At 39.9% G+C, this 20,211-nt stretch overlaps 1 protein-coding gene across 1 annotated transcript; it reads right to left on the reverse strand.

Moving 5' to 3' along the window:
- Nucleotides 1–3,271: 3,271 nt before the first annotated feature.
- Nucleotides 3,272–8,639, reverse strand: LOC124371563. Its single transcript, XM_046829911.1, has 5 exons — nucleotides 8,616–8,639; nucleotides 7,987–8,515; nucleotides 7,553–7,829; nucleotides 6,086–7,355; nucleotides 3,272–5,995 (listed from the first exon to the last, which is right to left on the reverse strand). Exons 1-5 carry the CDS (start codon nucleotides 8,637–8,639, stop codon nucleotides 3,272–3,274), a joined length of 4,824 nt encoding a protein of 1,607 aa, XP_046685867.1.
- Between the last annotated feature and the right edge of the window lie 11,572 nt (nucleotides 8,640–20,211).

The raw sequence follows: 20,211 nt of genomic DNA on the forward strand, positions 1-20,211 counted from the left end.
CATCCACTGGATGAGGATCAAACAGGTACAGCTGATCCTGAGAGCGCCAGAAAGCCACTGTCACTGTTTGTCCAGTGAATAAGAAACCAATGTCCTGAACGTTCTCTGCCATCAGATATTCTAGAACATTGGACAGAGACACAATGCTTTCTGCTATGTCTCCTTCTGCAAGAGGATATAGGGCGTCGTGTACAAATGAATTTTCTACAACGGTGAAGTCCTGTCCCTGAATAACAAAATTGCTAGGGAGTTCATCAGGGCACAGGTACCGGTTTCCACCCATGCGATTCTCATCGCGCAATGTACAATAAATATTATCACCCGTGATGAGAATCGTATCGATTACTGCTGTTGAAAATTCCAATCTAAGGGTCTTCCAGGCAATGGCACAAGCAGAAATCGCAGTGCACTGAGAGTTTTTGCTTGTCGGAAACAGCTGTTCGTTCCCTTGATGGAAAGAGCCCTTAGCAACGCAACTAAAAGACATAGTTTCTACAGTAATAAGTATATGTAGATGTAATATATGTATAAAAACCTAACAGTTGTACAAAAAATTTAATAAAAGTTTGTAAATCTATTCGTAGTGTTCTTGAAGACAAATGAAGATTTCTCCAAATAATTAGTAAAAACAAAGCCAACAAAATATAATTATTGCAACAGTGTTTGATATGGCATAAGGTACGTTGTTACGTACCGTACAGAGCTCACCAGGCTCTACTACTACACACCGTGAACCAAAGATTTCACTATGAGGGCGTTTTGTCGCTTAACCGATGGAGATAGGATAAAAAGTGACTTCTATTTTTGTAAGTAAATATAAATTATTTTGAACGTTCTGTCCTGAGATATTATAGTAGCTATAACCACTAGTTAGACCGGTATTACTTATTTAAGAAAAGTCTGCATAGTAAAGAATGAATTCAAATTGTAAACATACACGGTATAACATTTACTATATCCATATCTACAACCGAGTTTCACAAATCACTTTATTTAATAAGAGGTGCTGAGAATAAAGTTAGACTATAATGAATCACTCAACTTTTATCGAGCTTTAGATGTCAGGAAAGAATAACCAGGTTAGAGCAAAACAATTATTGAAACGGTGTTTGACGCGGCATAACGTACGTTGATACGTACCGTACAGAGCTCGCCAGGCTTTATCTACTTCATGTCGTGAACCAAAGATTTCACTTTAAGGGCGTTTTGTCGCTTAACCGCTCGAAATGAGATAAAAAGTGAATGGACAAATTTTGTAGTAAATATAATTTACTCTGAACGTTATGCCCTCAGATTTTAGCTATATCCACTAGTTCGGCTGCTATTTAAAAAAACACTGATTCTGTCCCTATCAAGTACCCTTTTGCACTAACTTTTAGACCGTTTTGGCGGTTTTACGGACAAACCGATGGAGATAGAACAAAAAGTCACTGGACCTTTTTTTAGATCACTTAATTTTCTAATTTTATGGGTCAATTAGATTTGAGCTACGGCCAACCGTTCGGCCGCTATCGGGCTCCAAACATTATTTTAAGCGAAAAAATCTCTGGAATGTTAAATATTCCCGCGTTTTTTCACTTAACCATTGGAGATAGGACAAAAAGTCACTGGACCTTTATTGTAGTTCACTTCATTCCTGACCATGAATTTTTCGTCAGATCCGAGCTAGCTCCAACGGTTCGCCCGCTATCGGGCTTACAAAAAAAAACCTGCAAGGGTAAAAAATGCGCGTTTTTTAATAATTTTTTTTTAGGGGTTTAAAAGTAAAAATGTCCAGTTTTCAGACTTTTCCTCCGGGTCATATTGCAAAAGGTACCTGCATGCCAAATTTCAAGTTTCCAGCACTTCTAGAACTATGTTAGAATTTGTATCTATATATCAGTGAGTCAGTCAGTCAGTTTCACATGCGGCTGTATAGTATATTAGACTCGCCTTCGGCTCGCTGGGGGCTACGCCCCCAGGCCCCCATTTGGGTGTTGGCCAATTTCGGGTTCGAGATCAATTTAGGTATTAGCTAATTTTCTATTAGTACAGTTTTGAAATCAGGCAATTTTTTGAGAGTGGGTAATTTTATCAGACTCAATTGTATTTGGGGTAGATAGTAGTTGTTCAATATTCAGGTAGGGAGAAAAAGATAGGATTTCAGTGAAAAAAAAAGGTGAAGAGGCTGATTTATGAGCTTGATATCAAGGATATTATAAACTATTGCATTTGATCATTTGAAGGTAATAGAGATGGTGGTTTTAAATGAAGAAAATGCTTTTGATGGAATAAATGGGTGGTTGGAATTTCAGTACAAAAATATGTATGAATTTTGAAATGAGTAAAAGTAAGTTGGCTGTTTGTCGGTTAACCTACGCTCAGGCATTGAGGTTAGCGTATTCAGTCTCGCCACAGGGATGCACAAAACGCAGAGACCATGTATATGTACACATTTATAACAACAAGTAGCTTATTAAATCAGCTTTGGTTTTAAGTGCAATAGTTAGTTATGTTTATGGCATAACTTATGGTTGAATGCAATGGTAGAACAGGTTGTTAAATTGTTAAAGTATTGATTAAATATGTCAGATGGTTGATGGCATGAAAACACGATGACTTAGACAATGTTAATGAATGGTGAATTGACTTTGAGGTAAAAGAATTGGGTTTATTTTTTAGGATGAAAAGAATATTGCTGTTTAATTAATTTGTCATTATTCGTTTTAAGCAAAAGAGATGGTTGATTTTGTGTGTGTTGAATATGAATAGTGGTTTAAAAATATAGAATAAAATGTGTTTGGAATTTTGAAAAGAACAGAAAATCAGTTGTTTGCCCGTCGGTTTACCAACGCTCAGATATTGAGGTTGGCGTATCCAGTCTCGCCACGGGGAGGCCGGCAAACTTAGAGACCATATCTATTTACATATTTACACAAAACGGGGAGTTTTATTCTGGCAGATCCCCTTGCCTACTGCTAATAAAGTCATCAGGGAGTTTTGGTAAAGCAGTTCCCTTTGCCTACTGCTAATGAAATCATCAGGGAGTTTTGGTAAAGCAGTTCCCTTTGCCTACTGCTAATGAAATCATCAGGGAGTTTTGGTAAAGCAGTTCCCTTTGCCTACTGCTAATGAAATCATCAGGGAGTTTTGGTGAAGCAGTCCCCTTTGCCTACTGCTAATGAAATCATCAGGGAGTTTTGGTAAAGCAGTTCCCTTTGCCTACTGCTAGGTCAAATCACGACGGGGAGTTTTTTTTAAGTGGCAGATCCCCTAGCCTACTGCCGAAGACTTAATCAGTGTTTAGAAGGAGCTCGTCATATACAATATTCTTTGCATAGGCGACTCCTTCTACTATTCTGTCGTCTGGTACAAGAACGACGATGTCGTCTGGACGTCTCACTCTGCTCAACAGGACGTAGAGCTGGCCATGAGTGAAGCAGTCCGTTCTCAGGTCGACTCCGACGTACTCAATTGTCTGGCCTTGGCTCTTGTGACCAGTCATGCAGTACGCCAACATGAGGGGGAACTGACGGCGACAAACCCGGAGCGGCGATCCTTCGGCAAACGCGAACCTGAACGTAATCCGGGGAATTCCGATAGGTTGCGTGTTGCCGATAAGTCTGACGGTGATCAGTCGGCTGCTGATCGCCGTCACAATGACTTTGGTGCCGTTCACGAGTCCATCACCGATATTTAAGTTTCTCATGATTAAGCATACGGAGCCGACCTTGAGACGCAGGACGTGATCTGGCACTCCTTTGCCAGTGGCCTGGTTGAGGAGATTTACGTCCACATCCAGCCCGTCGTCGTCTTCTCTGTCCACGGTGTCCGCGCTTCTCAACTCATGAATGCGCCCGTCCATGAGGTCTAGGATGCGACCGTTGATCTCCTTGACGTTCACATTCAGAGTTGAGAGTATTGCCCGTCTCGCACAAAGATCAGGATCTCGCAGAACACCAGGAGGAAACACATCCGTTATTAAGTCCGCGAGAGAAGTGAGGCATCTCACCCCAGTGAGGGGAATGAGAGACTCTCTCTCGCGGCCTTCTCCAAAAAGTAAAGGATTTATTGTTCCATTGCCTACTCCAAGGAGGAAGTTGGAGTAGTCAATGGAACCACTAGTTCTCTGGGGTGTCGTCAGGGAAAATAGTGTGAACAGTCGCCACAGATGTGACGCCCGAAGTGACACGCACGCGACATCAGCTGGTGTGCGAGCCTTCTCAACGACGGGCGCAATCTGACGGAAGTCCCCGGAGCAGATGAAGATCTTATTCCCGAATGGCACACTACTATTCATGAGATCCCGGAGGGATCTGTCGATCATCTCGAAGATGTAGCGGTGTGCCATCGGGGCCTCATCAAACACAATGAGCTGTGCTGCTCTGATGAGTTCTGCTCGCTGGGACCCGTTGGTGATGTTCCACACACCTGTGCCGTGACCTAGGTCTAGAGGGAGTCGGAACATGCTATGTGCTGTTGTTCCTCCAGCCATGTTCCTTGCAGCAATCCCTGAGCTAGCCACGGCGAGTGCAACCTGTCGACAACCACGGACATACGCAAGGATGACACGAATCAGAGAGGTCTTCCCATAACCCCCGGGACCGTCCAGAAATATGATTCTAGAAGTGCGTCGGTCACGGGGGTTGAGAAGCAGAGAGCGAACGTACTCAAACACACGGCGCTGGTCTGGGGAGAGTTTGGGCACCCAGTCCTCAACGATGGTTCGCTGGAGGTTCTCGCCGTAGTTGAGTAGCTCTCTACCTAACTCAGTCGTGTCATCCTCGACGTAGGGGAGTCCATGATCTTTCAAGCACGATCCCTGCTGGCGGAGGCTCCGATCGATGTCTATCAAGGTAAGTTTCACCGCCAGTTCAGGGTCGAGAGGGTTCCTTTCTAAGTGATCCTCGCTAAGGTGGTTCTTGAAAGACTCCCACAGAAGAGCAGCGGGAGCTCCCATGTTGCAGAGGATCACGAAGAAGGAACGGAGCCTAGGTCCAGTCATAAACGTAGATGCCTCGCGCAGCGCGTGATTGTATTCTTCTTCGTCTTCCACCAGGCCGAGATTGCGGGCTACGTCCTGAAACGTCCGGCAACCAGGACCGCCACGAGCCAGAAGATCAACGTAACCACGGCAAGGTGTAGACATAAGTAGAATACGAAGGTAGTATTGTTCTCCTCGGTTGGGAGAGACCCACATCAACCTACATACCTTCTCACCACGCTGGCGAGTCGTTACAAAGTGATGGCCATCGGGGTGTTCGTACAATTCCGCAGTACGTGGGCGCTTAGTGTGCACCATGAACTTCTCGTAAAATGTCTGGTACGTGACATTGTCAAAAGTTTCATGGTGCGGGCGATTGAAGTAGACCATAAGCTTGGAGCTTGCTTGAGTGACTGCATCAGAGAGCTGTCTCGGCCGAAAGACAACACTTTGTTTGCCCTCTAAATGCACGGGAAGACAGTCAACGGTGGGCTCGAGCTTTGACACAGGAAAGTCGAGAAGACGCCAGCATGCGTCGCTGGCACCCACCATTCTCTTCGTCACGTAATGCTCGACCTCATCCTCTTGTTTCCCCAGGGGAGTGACGGTTACGTTCTGGAGAGAACCGCCTTTCATGAGGTACTTAAAGAGGTACTTGATTACGCGACGAGTAGAAGCAAGCTCCAAGTTTATGTGCGCCTCGTATTTGAGCAGTAATGCGGAATTGTACGGAACGACCCAGCCATCATGCACTTTGATCTGTCTCCTCCGTGATGTGATAAAGCCTTCGTTTGTGTAGTCTCGTTTGTATTGGACGAACCCCCTCTCGTCCACGTGGGTGGTTTGGCAGGCAGGCTTGGGGTAGAACTTGTTGCAGTGCCCCTTTGCAGAGTCCCAGCACAGGAAGTCGGTGCGGTGGTCAGTACCACATGGACCATGAATCATGTGTTTCAGCACCAACTTCCTGAGTCTTCCAGCGGCTTCCTCCTCCGAAGGGATGTCTGCGCGTATTACGGAGTCAATGTCACGTGCCTGTACCGGTCCATCGCCGTCAATTTTAAACACAATGTGGGCATGAGGAAGGCCCCTCATTTGCATTTCAATGACATAGACGATGTAAACCGGACGGCTAAACATTGCTCCGCTGCGCAGATCTCGGAGGAGTTCGCCAAGTTTAATCTGGAAGATTCTGCAGGCTGTTGAGGGGTCACTGCGCCCGCTGTTGTGAGGGCAGGCCTTCTTGTTTTCCTCCCAAGTAGCACTGAAGGTGAACGTCAGGAAAAACGTAGGTGAACCCAGACGAGACACAAGGCCCATTGCGTTCTCGTAATGTACCTTCATGTATCTGGGTCCACCGGTAAACGAACTTGGGAGGTAAACTTTTCCAGCCTGCACCCCACCCTCACCCAAGACTGTTTCATCGCGGGTGATGTCGCCTAAAACCTGCCCACCAGCTTGCCTACCCCGTTGAGCTTCAAGGAGCTCGTCCAGTGGTCCTATCCTCAAGGAATTTTGAGCAGCAGAACGCGTTTGGGAGAAACGAATAAATCTTAGACGCTCCTCCTCGTACCTCGCGAACATCTCGACCTGCCATGCTTGAGACAGCCTGCCGAAATGCGAGAAACGGGGATCGGAGAGGAGGAGACATCTAGAGTAATTGTATTGTGAAAGTTTCCCCCCGTGGTTGTCTAAGCGCCCAATATGCCACCCTAAATTACCTTGAGGATAGAGCAACGGATATTGGAAAGGCTCCATTAAGGGGCTAAAGAGGTCAACGGAAGACGGACGCCTATCACTCTTCTTCCAGATGGTCAATTTTCTTGGATCAGTTATGGTGTCTTCATTGCTCAATACAGCGTGCACTTCAATGCCTGTTTGCCTATCTCCAAGAACAGGGCCATGGGTAGATCTGCTGGTCACTTCAAATTCCAAATGAGCGTTGACTGAAGGCTCATCACTCAATCTACGGAAATCATTGATGAAAGGATTACAGGAAAGAAGATATGTATTAATTTCATCAATGACTTCTGAGTTCAATGATCTACCCATGGCAATGTTTTTGCGCTCCTCGCCATCATCTATGTACAGGCGGCACCGGTTCACAAACTGGACATCACCTCCCTTGGTCCTAAACTTTTGACCTGGAGCGTCCAGACTGTGAACCTGGTGGTACATCTTACCTTCGATCTTAAAGAAGGCGAGGCCTGAAGGATGACGGTACCCCCCAGTCACCTCGAGAGCGCAGAAGGCAAACAAGTCATTGTAGGCACGGGCTCGTTCGATGAACAGACGGTTAGAATAGAAACTGGCGTCCAGAGGAGGTAAATTATGGACTTTATAAGATCCCTCACCGCAACACCATTTCTTCCTATCCTTCTCTTCATCGAACAGCCTTGCATGACAATGAGGACACTTTGAAATGTTTTCGTCCCATAAACTTATTTTTTTTAGTTTGTAAGAATTAATATAGACTAAATTATCTATTTTCCAATACGCCATTGGGCCATGTTCAACTACACGTCGTGCTAGTATGTTGGAAATGTGCCTTAATTCTGTCAATTTAGGATTTTTTATTCGAAATATTTGTACTTTTTGTAAATTTGTGTCAGGATGTTTTTCTGTATAACGCTGAACAGCACCCCTGTGAACTTCAGGATGCTGCTCAGTGTAGCGCTGAACAGCATCTCGATGGACCTGAGGATGTTGCTCAGTGTAACGCTGAACAGCATCTCGGTGGACCTGAGGGTGCTGCTCAGTGTAACGCTGGACAGCATCTCGGTGGACCTGAGGGTGCTGCTCAGTGTAACGTTGAACAGCATCTCGGTTGACTTGAGGGTGCTGCTCAGTGTAACGATGAACAGCATCCCTGTTGACTTGAGGATGCTGTTCAGTATATCTTTTCACTGCGTCCCTGTTGACTTGAGGATTGTTTGAGGAGTACTTTTTCTTTGAATTTTTTATCTGCTCCTCCTTAGTGGTTGAAAGAGTTTTAGGGCGGCCACGTTTCACTTTTTTAGGTCTACCCGGCCCCTTTTTAACTGGAGCACAGACGGACATGGTACTTATTTCTAATGGCGGTAAAGATTCGACAATGCTTAAACAAGTAGAATTAGGATCTTTGATTATTGGCTCAGGAGGAGAGGACACTGATAGCGTAGGGAACATATCCAGTCTACCCGTGCGCAGCATTTCAGCCAAATGGGGGCGCATTGATGGTATATCATAGCGCAGTTTGGCTGGGTCCCGGCCAAGGGCAAGTGAAGTAGCATTAGCAATGGCGAATACGCCGCAGTCAAAACCGTTTTCTTGCCTTTGGACGGGAATAAATGCTGGAACGATGGATAGGTCCGGGAACAGAAGGGAGAGCAGCTTAGTTTGGTCTGCAGTGAGGTGGGCACTGTTCAGACTGTCGTACACATACAAATTACTGCCATCGTGGAAGACCACAATCCAATGACCGATAGAACTGGCGTCGATCTTCCCGAGAACAGAATTTGTATGTGAGGTGTAGCGACAGCCGAAACACCTTCCATTGCAGCAATGGCCGAACAGCTTACAGGATGATACTCAGTGTTTTCATCCAGTATGCTTCCGAACCTATCTATCCATATGGTCAGTACTAAGATAGTCCCCCACTCTCAACCTCTCTTACCATTCCCTCCAGGAATGCATTCATTTTAAACGTCAAATAAAAAGGAATAAAAAAATTAAACAATAATTAAAAAGGAATATAAGCTTCAATTAAGAACACAAAAAACACAACGAGAACACAAGGAAACAGTCAGAAAAAAGGGCAAAATGTTGCCTAATAGTACAGCGAAGAAGCAGAAATAGTCACTTGGACGTCAACAACAGTGCCCGCCTCTATCTACAATTTAGCTGATTTCAATAAATATTAAAAAGTTAAAAAGGAAGTTATAAGCTTTAACTAAGTAAAAAAATAATAAAAAGATATAAGATAAAAAACAACGAGAACACAAAAGAAAAGTAAGAAAATTGGTCACAATATGGCGTAATAAGAAAGAAAAGAAAGCAAAGAAGTAGAATAGAAGTAGTCACTTGGATGTTAAGAACGATGAACGTGAACTTTTATTTAAACGTAAAATACATATATTTTTTACTGAAACAGTCAATCCATTAAGGAAACAACAAAAAAATAAAGCCTAGTATAAAACCGAAAATATTCAGCCAAGTTAAGAGTACGGCTATTCAAGTAGTCAATGTAGACTGAGTAGGAACGTAAAGTTAAGTTTGGATTTCATAGACATCTAGGGATATCAACTCCTACGTACCGTACAGAAGTCGCTAAGGCCATCAATTCTCTTCACTAGGATCCCTAATGTTGTCCCGACACAAAACTATCACTTCGGAAAGCAGCAACTGAATTTTGCTGTTGACTTTTGGAAACGCGAATGAAGATGGGTGGAAAAATAGCAAAAAAATGACAGTTTTTTGCAAATATCTCGTAAACGGTAAGAGATATCGAAAAAATGACGAAATTTTTTCCACCCCTGGACCGTCCCCCACCCCTCTGAATTATTTTTCCCTATCTATCGACACCAAAAAAGTTAACCTAGGACTATCTTTACGTTAACCCCCCCTCCCCCACCCATCATCGCAATGTCCCTATCTACTATATCACAACATTATTTATTTCTCGGGATTGGGTAAACATATTGAGACACTTCAAAACTGTTTATTGGTGTAGAATTTCACGATGCATCTTATGGTGTTATTATTTATTTTCTAAAAATTTGTTTTTTTTTATTAGAAATTTTTGAAAATTTTCAAAAAATACGTTTTTCAACTTCTCGCGCCTCCTGTATATACACTTTAAGAGATAGAGCAAAAGTTTAAATTGCAAACTTGTAGAGAGTTTCAAGGAGAATACTGTAAGTGGGCTCCGTTTTTCGATAGGATGCTTCGTTAAGTCACAATCGAGCGCCTACGAAAGGTCTACACGGGGAGAAAATGCGTCCGCCATTTTTGATTTTTTTAAGGGGTTTAAAATGAAAAATTCTCACTTTTCGGGATTTTCCTGGTGGTTACACGTGGAAAGCTATCTGTGTACCAAATTTCAAGTCTCTAACTCATCTGGAAGTAGGTTAGAATTAGTATACGTGAGTGAGTGAGTGAGTCAGTCAGTCAGTCAGTTACACATGCGGTTGTATATATATTAGATATACCACTAATACATGGCAAAGTATTCCATTCTAATTCTTTTCATTTTAATCCTGTTATCCTGAATCGATCACTTCTGCAGAAGCTGATTGTTAGTCTCTGACATATCAGCTATATACTTTCGGGATGGACTAAAACTTGCCTCTGCTGTCCATCCTCGACCAAATAATATGACTCCACTTATAAAAAAGCGATCACTTCTGCAGAAGCTGATTGTTACTCACTGACTAAAACTTAACACTGTTGCCCATCCTTGATCCCCTTATATTGGTGTAATCACGGACAGCATATTGTTGTGGGAGCTAAGCTGGCTACTGGCCGTTTATGATGTAAATAAAAATCCAGAACGAATTTTTGTTAAACGTCACGTAATTTCTTATGATAAATGTTACCATTACGATTCTTAACAACATATTAATGGTTACCATTACGATTCTTAACAACAATTTATGGTTACCATTACGATTCTTAACAACACTTTATGGTTACAGTTTTGATATAAAAACATGTAACAATGATCTTATACACTAATATGTTTATCGTAGAGTATTACTGTCCCTTCTCATTCTTTTGATTAAGGATTTAAAAGAACGTATGTGATCGTTCATTGTCAGACTTTTACACTTACTTTATCGCAAAATATTTTTATAAATTCGATTTATACAAGAAGTAAAAGCTAAGACTGATTCAAGTTTACACAAATACAGTTTTACTACTTTACTCTTCTGTTAGAAAGAATATTTTATAGCAAATTAGTATCAAATTAAAAAAAAAATTATTTCAACGATATCAATTTGATTTTACTAACGATAAGAACATTGATGTTTATGCGACCTTAGAACAAATAACAAATTCTGCTGAAAAATCTGGAAAGGAATTTGGCTTACACCGTGTTTTTGTAGAAAACATATGATTGTGGTAACACGAACATTTTATTAGAGAAATTATAATTTTATGCTGGCCAAGGAATTTACATTTATTAAAAAACTCGCTTGGAAACAAAAAGTTATTTCCCCCTATGAACATCTTACTGATGATAAAACAATATAAATGGATTTCCTCGGACCTATATTATTATTAATATATCTTATAAATACATTACCTTGTACCTTACCAAAGTATTTGTATTTGTATTGTATATGTATTGGTTATTTTTAAAACAACATTTGCCTTACTTTAATGACAACTAAGCAACCCATTGCTTTATGAGAAAAACATTAAAATTATTTTCTATTTCAAAGTACTTCTTTACATGAAAAATCATCTCATTATATCGAGAATAAGATATTTAACAAAATGTTTTAATAATATTAAGAAAGTTATTGATTTTTGAAATTTCAAATAACATTTAAAGAATTGTTATTCGATCAACGATTTTTAATCTATTGGGGACTATTACAATTATATTTGATACGCTATATTTTGTCTTTCTTTAAGTTGTTTGCCCAGATTTAAATAGCACTCTACGAAAAATCCTAAAATAGCATTTGTTATAATTTTTACAAAGTGTTTGTTGTATTTTTTATTCATTTATATTATAAACGTCCAACTTAAATAGTGTGAGCAAAAATGGTACGTTATATAATGAACCATTGCATAGCTCAACAATGAAATAAGACGATCAAAACAAAATTATTTTAGAACTGAAATGGAGAAATGTAAAAGCTCTAGAGACTTTTGGACTAAAATAAGGACAAGTGGTGTCACTGATCCATTCGATCCAGCCATACCCAACTTTGTAAAAGATTTGGAAGAAATCAATAAGTATTTCGTTAGTATGGGCTTAGGTATCATGGCAAATGATGATTGCGTACAGTTCTATGAAAGAAACAAATCAGAGAGTGTCACTTGTGATTTCTGTTTCAGGAGTGTTACAAGGAGAGAAGTGCAGGAAGCTTTGAATAGCATCACATCAGAGGCAGTTGGAGCTGATGGCATATCAATAAAAATGATTAAAATGATAAGTCCGTATTGTATTGATGCCATAACACATTTAGCTAACCAGTCATTGGCCACTTCCGCTTTTCCGGATGCATGGAAGGAGGCAATTGTACTGCCTCTTCCCAAAGTCAAAGCACCTTCATCTGTATCCGAGCTGCGTCCAATTTCGGTATTGCCTGCCCTGTCGAAGATAATGAAGAAGCTGGTTGTTTCACAAATGGTACAATTTCTGGAGTCGGAGAATATCATTCCAGCCTTACAGTCTGGGTTCAGGAAGGACCATAGCACTGCAACTGCGCTTTTGCTCGTTTGTGACGAGTTGCTTCACGCAAGGGCGGATAAGAAAGCATCTCTTCTTGCAATGCTGGACTTTTCACATGCATTCGACTCAATAGACCACAGGATGTTGTTGGCTGTCATGCATTTTTATGGTTTTCGACCAGAGGTGGTTTCTTGGTTTGATTCCTATTTGGTGAATAGGAGACAAAAGGTTAAAATTGGGATGGATTTCTCCTCATCTTTAAGTAGAGTTGCTGGTGTTCCACAGGGAATTTGCCTTGGGCCCATTCTATTCACCCTGTTTTCCGCCACTATGGGTTTCAGACTTGCAACATAGTCGCTTGTATTCATACGCCGATGATGCTCAACTGTGTGTTTCATATCAAGCCGGAAGAGCTGACTCAGCAGTTTCCATTTTGAATGCTGACTTAAGCATTGTCCATGATTGGTCTGAGAGGCATGGGATTAAACTGAACAAGGAAAAGTGTAGTGTGTTGTCGATTCCTTCCAATGTGGGTTCGGAGACAGTGGGTGAGGTGTTGCTTGGCAGTGTCAGACTGAAGGAGTGTGAATCCTCAAAGCTCTTGGGCCTCATGCTTGATAGTGGCCCCTCACACTATCTGGTCATGTAAGTGCTGTTTGTCGGCGAACACTTGGTCGACTGAGAATGCTATACAAGCATAGGCACATGTTTCCTAGAGAGACCAGGCTTCGCCTTGTCCGGGCTCTTGTGCTCTCTGTGATCGATTATTGCCTCCCTGTCTATGGCAACATTGTGTCTAAAGGAGATTTAGAAAAATTACAGAGGGTCCAAAATATGTGTGTAAGGTATGTATGTGGTTTAAGAAGGTTTGACCATGTTTCGGAGGCTCGACGATCGCTGGGTTTGTTGACTGTAGCTGATACTTGTACCCTGCTCTCCTCATGCCTGGTTTACAGAATCCTGACCACTGGCAGGCCGGGATATCTGAGAGAAAAACTAAAAAGCAGGTCTCAAGTCCGATCTCGCAGTACTAGACAGGATCAAGTGTTGGAGATGCCTCGCGTTCGCCGTGAATTTGAAAGAAAGCGATTTGCGTACTTTGCTCCCAAATTATATAATGAACTGTCCTCCAGCGTAACAGGCCAGGGTGTATCTGAAACGACATACAAAAAAAATATATACAAGTATTTAATGTACGATACAAGGTGATATAGCCATATATAACTGTATGTCTAATATTATGTTTTATTTATTAATAACTATAAAATAAGCTTTTAATTTTTTAAGAACTATAATAAGACATGAGTCGTTTTGTAAACCAGCAATTATTGTTGAAAACCGCTCCAAAATAAAGTCCTTATTTATTTATTTATTTATAGCTATTGGAATAGTCGTCGTAATAAAATTAAAACAAAATAACTTTAAGAAGTATTACATTAAGAATTATACAAAGATTTTTTGAGAAGCATATTCTAATATCGTTCACAATTGGTACTCTTTTCTGGTTTGGATCTTGAAACTGCTGAAATTCATTTCACTGAGGATTTAGATATTTACAAAATCTTTTACGATCTTGTAACTGTTTTCCATTCTATTTGGGCTATTTTTGCCCTTCAGAAGATGAAAATGACTCTTCAGTATTTGGATGTTACTACGGTGACGATTATATTGGCAATTCACTAATAAGTGGCTATTGTACAATCCGTGTTCGGTTCTGTTCCAATTTTCGGACAGAGACTCTGTAATCAAAAAGTCTCCTAATATGACGCAATTGTTTTTGTAAAGTTACCAAAACTAGAAGTGATTGCGGGGTAGCTTTGGATCTCTGTTATTGTAGCCTAAAAGTGAATTGCACCATTAGGCTGGACGACCTCCATTAGAGCCTGAGACCTCTAATTTCCAGCCCTCTCTTTTGACGTTTCATTACCTTAAATACCGTTCGGATGGTTTCAAAAGACGGTAAGTGGGTTGTCGCTGACACAAATGGTGGAAATACTGTGTTAAGTAACTTTACTAGATAAAGTCACTAATATAACAACGTTCAAAAACTAAAAAATTAAAAATTAAAGGTTTTAAAAATTAAACAAACATACAACATATTTCTTTAAAAGCTCCAAAGTAAAACGTTTAAAACCTCCTATGCTATAAACCTACATACTTCCAGAAACACACAGATTAAATGTCATTAGGACAGCTGTTATAAGAGCTGAGATAAATGACATCAAAGTTTAAAACACACGATAATCGCGCGTTTCCAGCACTTCATGCTGGGTTGTCTGGTTCCTGATGTTCGAAGTGATTTTCCGTCGCTTCATAAGGGTCCAGGCCTTCTAATTTTTAAAGTTTCTTATCAGCTTTTCGCTGACGCGAAGTTCTAGCTCTAAATTATTTTTACTATGATAATTAGGCCACTATTAAATGTGCAGATTTCCAAACACCATAATTCATTTTTAAAAAATAGCCTAGGTCTTACATTATTGAGCGACTCATTACGATTTTGAGTCTCCCCTTGCAAATAATTTCTCAGAAAGTGAGTATCAGCCAGATAGCTAAATATTGGTTTTATTTCAAGCATCAATTCCTTAATCATATGAATTGTTGGTATACAGGTTCATCAAAAAAACTTTGGTTATCCTTTTTGCTCCTTCTTTTAGATATTAGATACAGCTCTTCCGAAAAAACAACATTTATTCGGTAATTTGTGGGTAACGGTAAGATAAATTAAACTCTCATGGGAAGAGAGGAGGTTTTAAAGAATAATGGACAACAACAAAAAATTGTAAAATATTAAAAACCCCAATATGACTCACCTTAAAAACAACTTTAAACAAACATAAACTATTAAAAACTGATGAAAATATATGGTCGATTTACCCTAACTAGTTTAATAACCAATAGTACAAGGTTTATGTCAAAAATACCTAGTATGTATACACAGGGAGTAAATTAAGACTTGATACTCCTGGGTACAGTCCAAACGGATTGAGATATCAATGTAAAATTTTCATCATACCTATTGGATTACTATTTTGGAGTTTTTGGAGGGTAAACACTTTCACCCTTCTTTTTGAAGGGGGGGTTAGAGGGGATAACTTTAAATTTTGTAATAATCTAATTATTGTGATCCAATTCCATTGGTTTAAACATTACATTTTATTTCTTTTTGAAAAGCATAACAGTTATTCAAAACATATATACACCCTAAAAATGATATTGGCCAAGAAGCTACCTAATGCAGCAAAAAATGACATTACTTTACAAAAACTTGGATTCACGGTGAATCTGCCAATCCCTGACAGGTCCGGGAAGTATGACGGCCCGGGGGACTATGACGGACAGCGGGAGGGGCGGCAGGTAGTCAGCTCACGGCAACTTCTCTGTTATTAACACTAATAAATTGTCTCGACTTTTTGTGGGCTTATCTGATGCGGGGTTCGACACCGAAATGAAACGGGCACATTATTGCAGCGACAAGAAAAAGGGTCCGATAAATTCCGCCGGCGAGTGACAAGGGTGGGCAGACCGCCGCGCCGCGTGGTGGATCGTTCCACCTGTAGCCGCAGACGCAGACCAAATGGCAAGAAAAAGATGCACTAAAATGATGTGTGAAAATTACGAGCAAAAATTCTTCCTTAATGGATGCCTTCACTCCTCGGCCTGGTCAGATTGAAATCATCACAACTTTTGGTAAACCGATGTGGTAGGTAGGCCTGATTAAAATCGTGTTCCTGTACATGTCTGTCTGTTTGTACTTCAAAAAATAGGAAGGCCTAGAGACGTGAAACTTGGTACCTAGGTTCCTCTTGATCCAAAGTACAACTATATTTATCTTGGGGTCAGAAGATCAAATTTTCAGGTCAAAAATAAAATTTGTGGATATTCCAACAGTTCCTTACAATAGTGTCATAACTGATGATAGCTCTTAACGTTTTGACTAGAGTTGATTAGACAGTCTGATAGAGGGATTTTGTAAGGAAGTTACTGTGAACCATTCTAATAATATTATCTTCTCACCATATATATCATAAATTTTAATGTTGAATTTAGCTCTAGTTCACCTACCTCTTAGTGCAGATTCTGGGATCAAAAAAAGAGATTTTTTGATCTCTTTAGACGAACGTAACTCCAGATACCAGCAGTCAAGGGCTAGGTCTTCCTTCTTAGCTCTTTTAGTTTTTAGATGACTAGTCTTAGGGTAAAAACATAGTAGAGCGGCGAGGCTAGAGTGTAGCGGAGAGAAGGGAGCTGAGAGGGTTGAAAAGAATACATGCAGTTAGATGCGCTGAATCATAGTGGAGCGGAGAGAGGGGCGCTGGTCAAGTCTCGACACGCTAGCCTCTCCTCTCAGATATTGATACCCGATTTCTTTGCTCGAGGGTTCAGTCGAGCCTCGTTGGTCAAATCGACAATAAGTGCAGCTGTTATGGATACTGAAACATTTATTTTATCAGTGCGTGAACGCAGTGCTGTCTGGGACCAACAACAATCCAGCCACCATAATAGATTCATTCTCGATCGTATGTGGAAGGAAATAGGCCAAGAAAACAACTGTACAGGTACGAGAAATTCATTTATTATAACACAAACAAAACATTAAAATTATTGCTCATTGTCTTTCTTAAATTTGATGGGGTTTTCCTGGAAATATGCCTTGAATGTATCACGTAAAAGCATTGCTGCAGTTAGGTGTCGGCCCCTTCGTCTTGGCACAGGTTCGGTATCGCCTCGAGTCTTTTCACCAGGGGTTACCTCGGTCAAATGTCTTTCAAATCCTTCTCTGTCAATTATTGTATTTTGAAGAACACAAACAGCTTTAACTATGTGATCGGCAGTCTCGTGTTTAGCTTCAATACTCTTTGGGAGTATTCTCCATCTTGAATACAATATTCCGAATGTACACTTAATTGTTTTTCTCGCCCTTGAGTGCCGAAAGTTGTATGCAGTTTTTTCCATCGTTAGGTTGTCAGCTGGGTAAGGTGTTAATAATCGAAGGGACAGAGGATAAGCTTCATCGTCTAGAAAAACCATAGATGTTTTGACGTATGTCCCTGGTAAATAACTATCATCTGGAATATTTAGCTGATTATTTTTAATTTTTAAGTACATATCTGAAGCTGCTAGTGTTGCTCCATCGTTCTGTTTACCGAATCCTCCAACATCAATCATAGAAAATCTGTACTGAGCGTTACAAACACCTTGTAAAGCTATTGAATAAAACTTTTTGTAGTTGTAGAACATCGTTCCAGAATGTGGAGGGAAAATAATTCTAACGTGTTTGACATCTATGCATCCAATACAATTTGGGAAATTCGAAATATTGTAGAACTCTTTGGCTGGTGCGAAGAAACGTATCTGACGTAGGTACAGGCATGTCTATTGGTTGCAAAACATTCTATCGTTGTTTCACAGTTTCGCTTACTATTTTGCTTACTGTTGAAGCTCCAATTCTAAATGTGAATGATAGGCTTCTAAAGGATGCGCCGGTAGCCAGATATCTGAAATTAAAAACACTATAACAGTTAAGGGGTTATATCTAAATTTTTACTAAATAACAGAAAGTAACAACCCTATTCTTCGCTACATTCACCAAGGGTGTCTGCAGAAAATTTTCCCATTGGGGGCAAAGCCTACCGGGGGGTTTGGGAGGTACAGTATAGATTACATCCTTCAAGAAAGCGGGGTCTAAGGGCCCTCTCCTTACATTAGAGTTCTATTTAATTTAGTAAACACACTGAATTATTAATTCATTATTTTATTTCAGTGAAAGAAGCACAAAAGAAGTGGAAGGGACTTCGTGATTACTGCAGAAGTGAGTTCCGAAAAACGCAAAAAGAGAGATCAGGCCAGGGAGCAGATACTATTTACAAACCAAATTGTCCTTACTTTATGAGTTTGGATTTTTTGAGAGGACAATTTCAGGCAAGACCCTCCAGTGGAAATATAACATTGAGTGAACACCGCTCTGAAAAGAGGAAAGCAGTTAAAACCGAAATAACAGAGGTGAGTGATAATAATCCTGATTCGCCTGATAATGAGGAAGACGAGCACAATGTAACTGATGATACACTGATGAATGACAATACCCCATCAGTAGCAACCACTACTGTTAACAATGAAACCCAAACGTTTACTCACACTAATGACTTTCGAAAAAGAACGGGTAGGCAAGATCACATACGACAGTTAGTGCAGCTTGAAGAAAAAAAACTTTCAATGCTACAAGAAAAAAAAGAAAACAAGAACTGGACAAGGAACAAAAAAAGGATGATGAAGACTTCAAGTTTTTCGAAAGTCTAAGCCCCCATCTTAAGTTGATTACTGGAGTGAATAAATTAATGTTTCGTAATGATGTTCAAAATTTAGTCATGAAATACGCATACGGTAGTGGGTATGTCGACTCTTCATCACGTTCTACCCCTTTGTCTAGTCATGGTTCTGTGACTGGCCCTTGTACACCAAACTCGATCAATGAGAACTCGTACACTGCTTAACATTGGAAATATGCCTGGTGCTGAGTCTAGTGTTCATATGTGGAGTGGCAATCCAAACTAATTATTTGTTTGTCTTTTTAAAACTTCATTGTCAATTAATTGCAGTTAATAAATTGATTCGTTTTGTTCTGTATTTTATTTAACTATAATTACTGTACCTACCAACATGAATGGTCTAATAAATATGCAATTATTCTATTCTCAATAACTTCCTAATATTAACGATTAGTGTAAATTACCAGACACGTGTTAACCAGTACCCTTACACAGAATACGATTATACACATAAAGGTGAAAAGTATTTTAATTTATTTCAATTTTAATACTGTAAATCAATATTTTATTACTTTAACGTATTTCATTTATATATATATATATATATATATATATATGTGTGTGTGTGTGTGTGTGTGTGTGTGTGTGTGTGTGTGTGTGTGTGTGTGTGTGTGTGTGTGTGTGTGTGTGTGTGTGTGTGTGTGTGTGTGTGTGTATTTTGTTTTAATATTACGTTTACTTTAATGTGGAGTTGTATCGTTAAGATTTTGGAAAAAACACCCTGATTAGAAAATCTATATATATAAAAATGAAACTGTTCGTGTGTAACAGCATCACTCACAAACGGCTGGACGGATTCGCCTAGTTTTTTTTTTAATTTGTTCGTCTTGATCTGTAGAAGGTTATAGGATACTTTTTATCCCTTTCCCGATTCAGGATTCCGCCCCACTGGTTACAGAAATACCCGTAAGAAATGCATTGCAGCAAACATATGTTATTAAGTGAAAGAGTCCTTTTCAAATTTTTAATCAGCTGTTCTTTGTAAACATATATAATGCGACAAAAAATTGTTGTTATTTTTGACAGTAACTATGTAAAACATAAATATTTTTGACGTTTCTATGTAAACAAACATTTTTTGACATTTACAACGTGTTGACACGTCGCTTGCTCAAGAGTCGGAAAACCCGAAGAACCTTTATATTTATGCTCCAAATAATACAACTAATAACGTTGTTTACCAAAACGCATTAAAATAAACAAAAAAACTTTTATAATAGATTTTATGATATGCTACGATGTATTAGTAGAGCAATAAATTAATTGGAAAAACGTATAATAAAATTAGTATTTCTTTTCGATGCTTGATTGATGTAGCCCTCTCTACTGCCACGCGAGCGGAGCCGCGGGTTTAGGCTAGTGCATAATAAATTTGCATAATAAAACTTACCTGAGTGTAATAAGTAGCTTCTCGTCACATTCAATCGGCTGCTTTACAAAATTTGTATATTTGACCTCCATATGAGGAGAAATTAAGTTCAATATATATTCAAAGGTACTGTAATCCATTCTGGTGTACTGGAAAAAATCTATCTGGA

The sequence above is a fragment of the Homalodisca vitripennis genome, unplaced genomic scaffold (genome assembly GCF_021130785.1).
Source record: "Homalodisca vitripennis isolate AUS2020 unplaced genomic scaffold, UT_GWSS_2.1 ScUCBcl_1629;HRSCAF=5498, whole genome shotgun sequence".
Taxonomy (NCBI): domain Eukaryota; kingdom Metazoa; phylum Arthropoda; class Insecta; order Hemiptera; family Cicadellidae; genus Homalodisca; species Homalodisca vitripennis.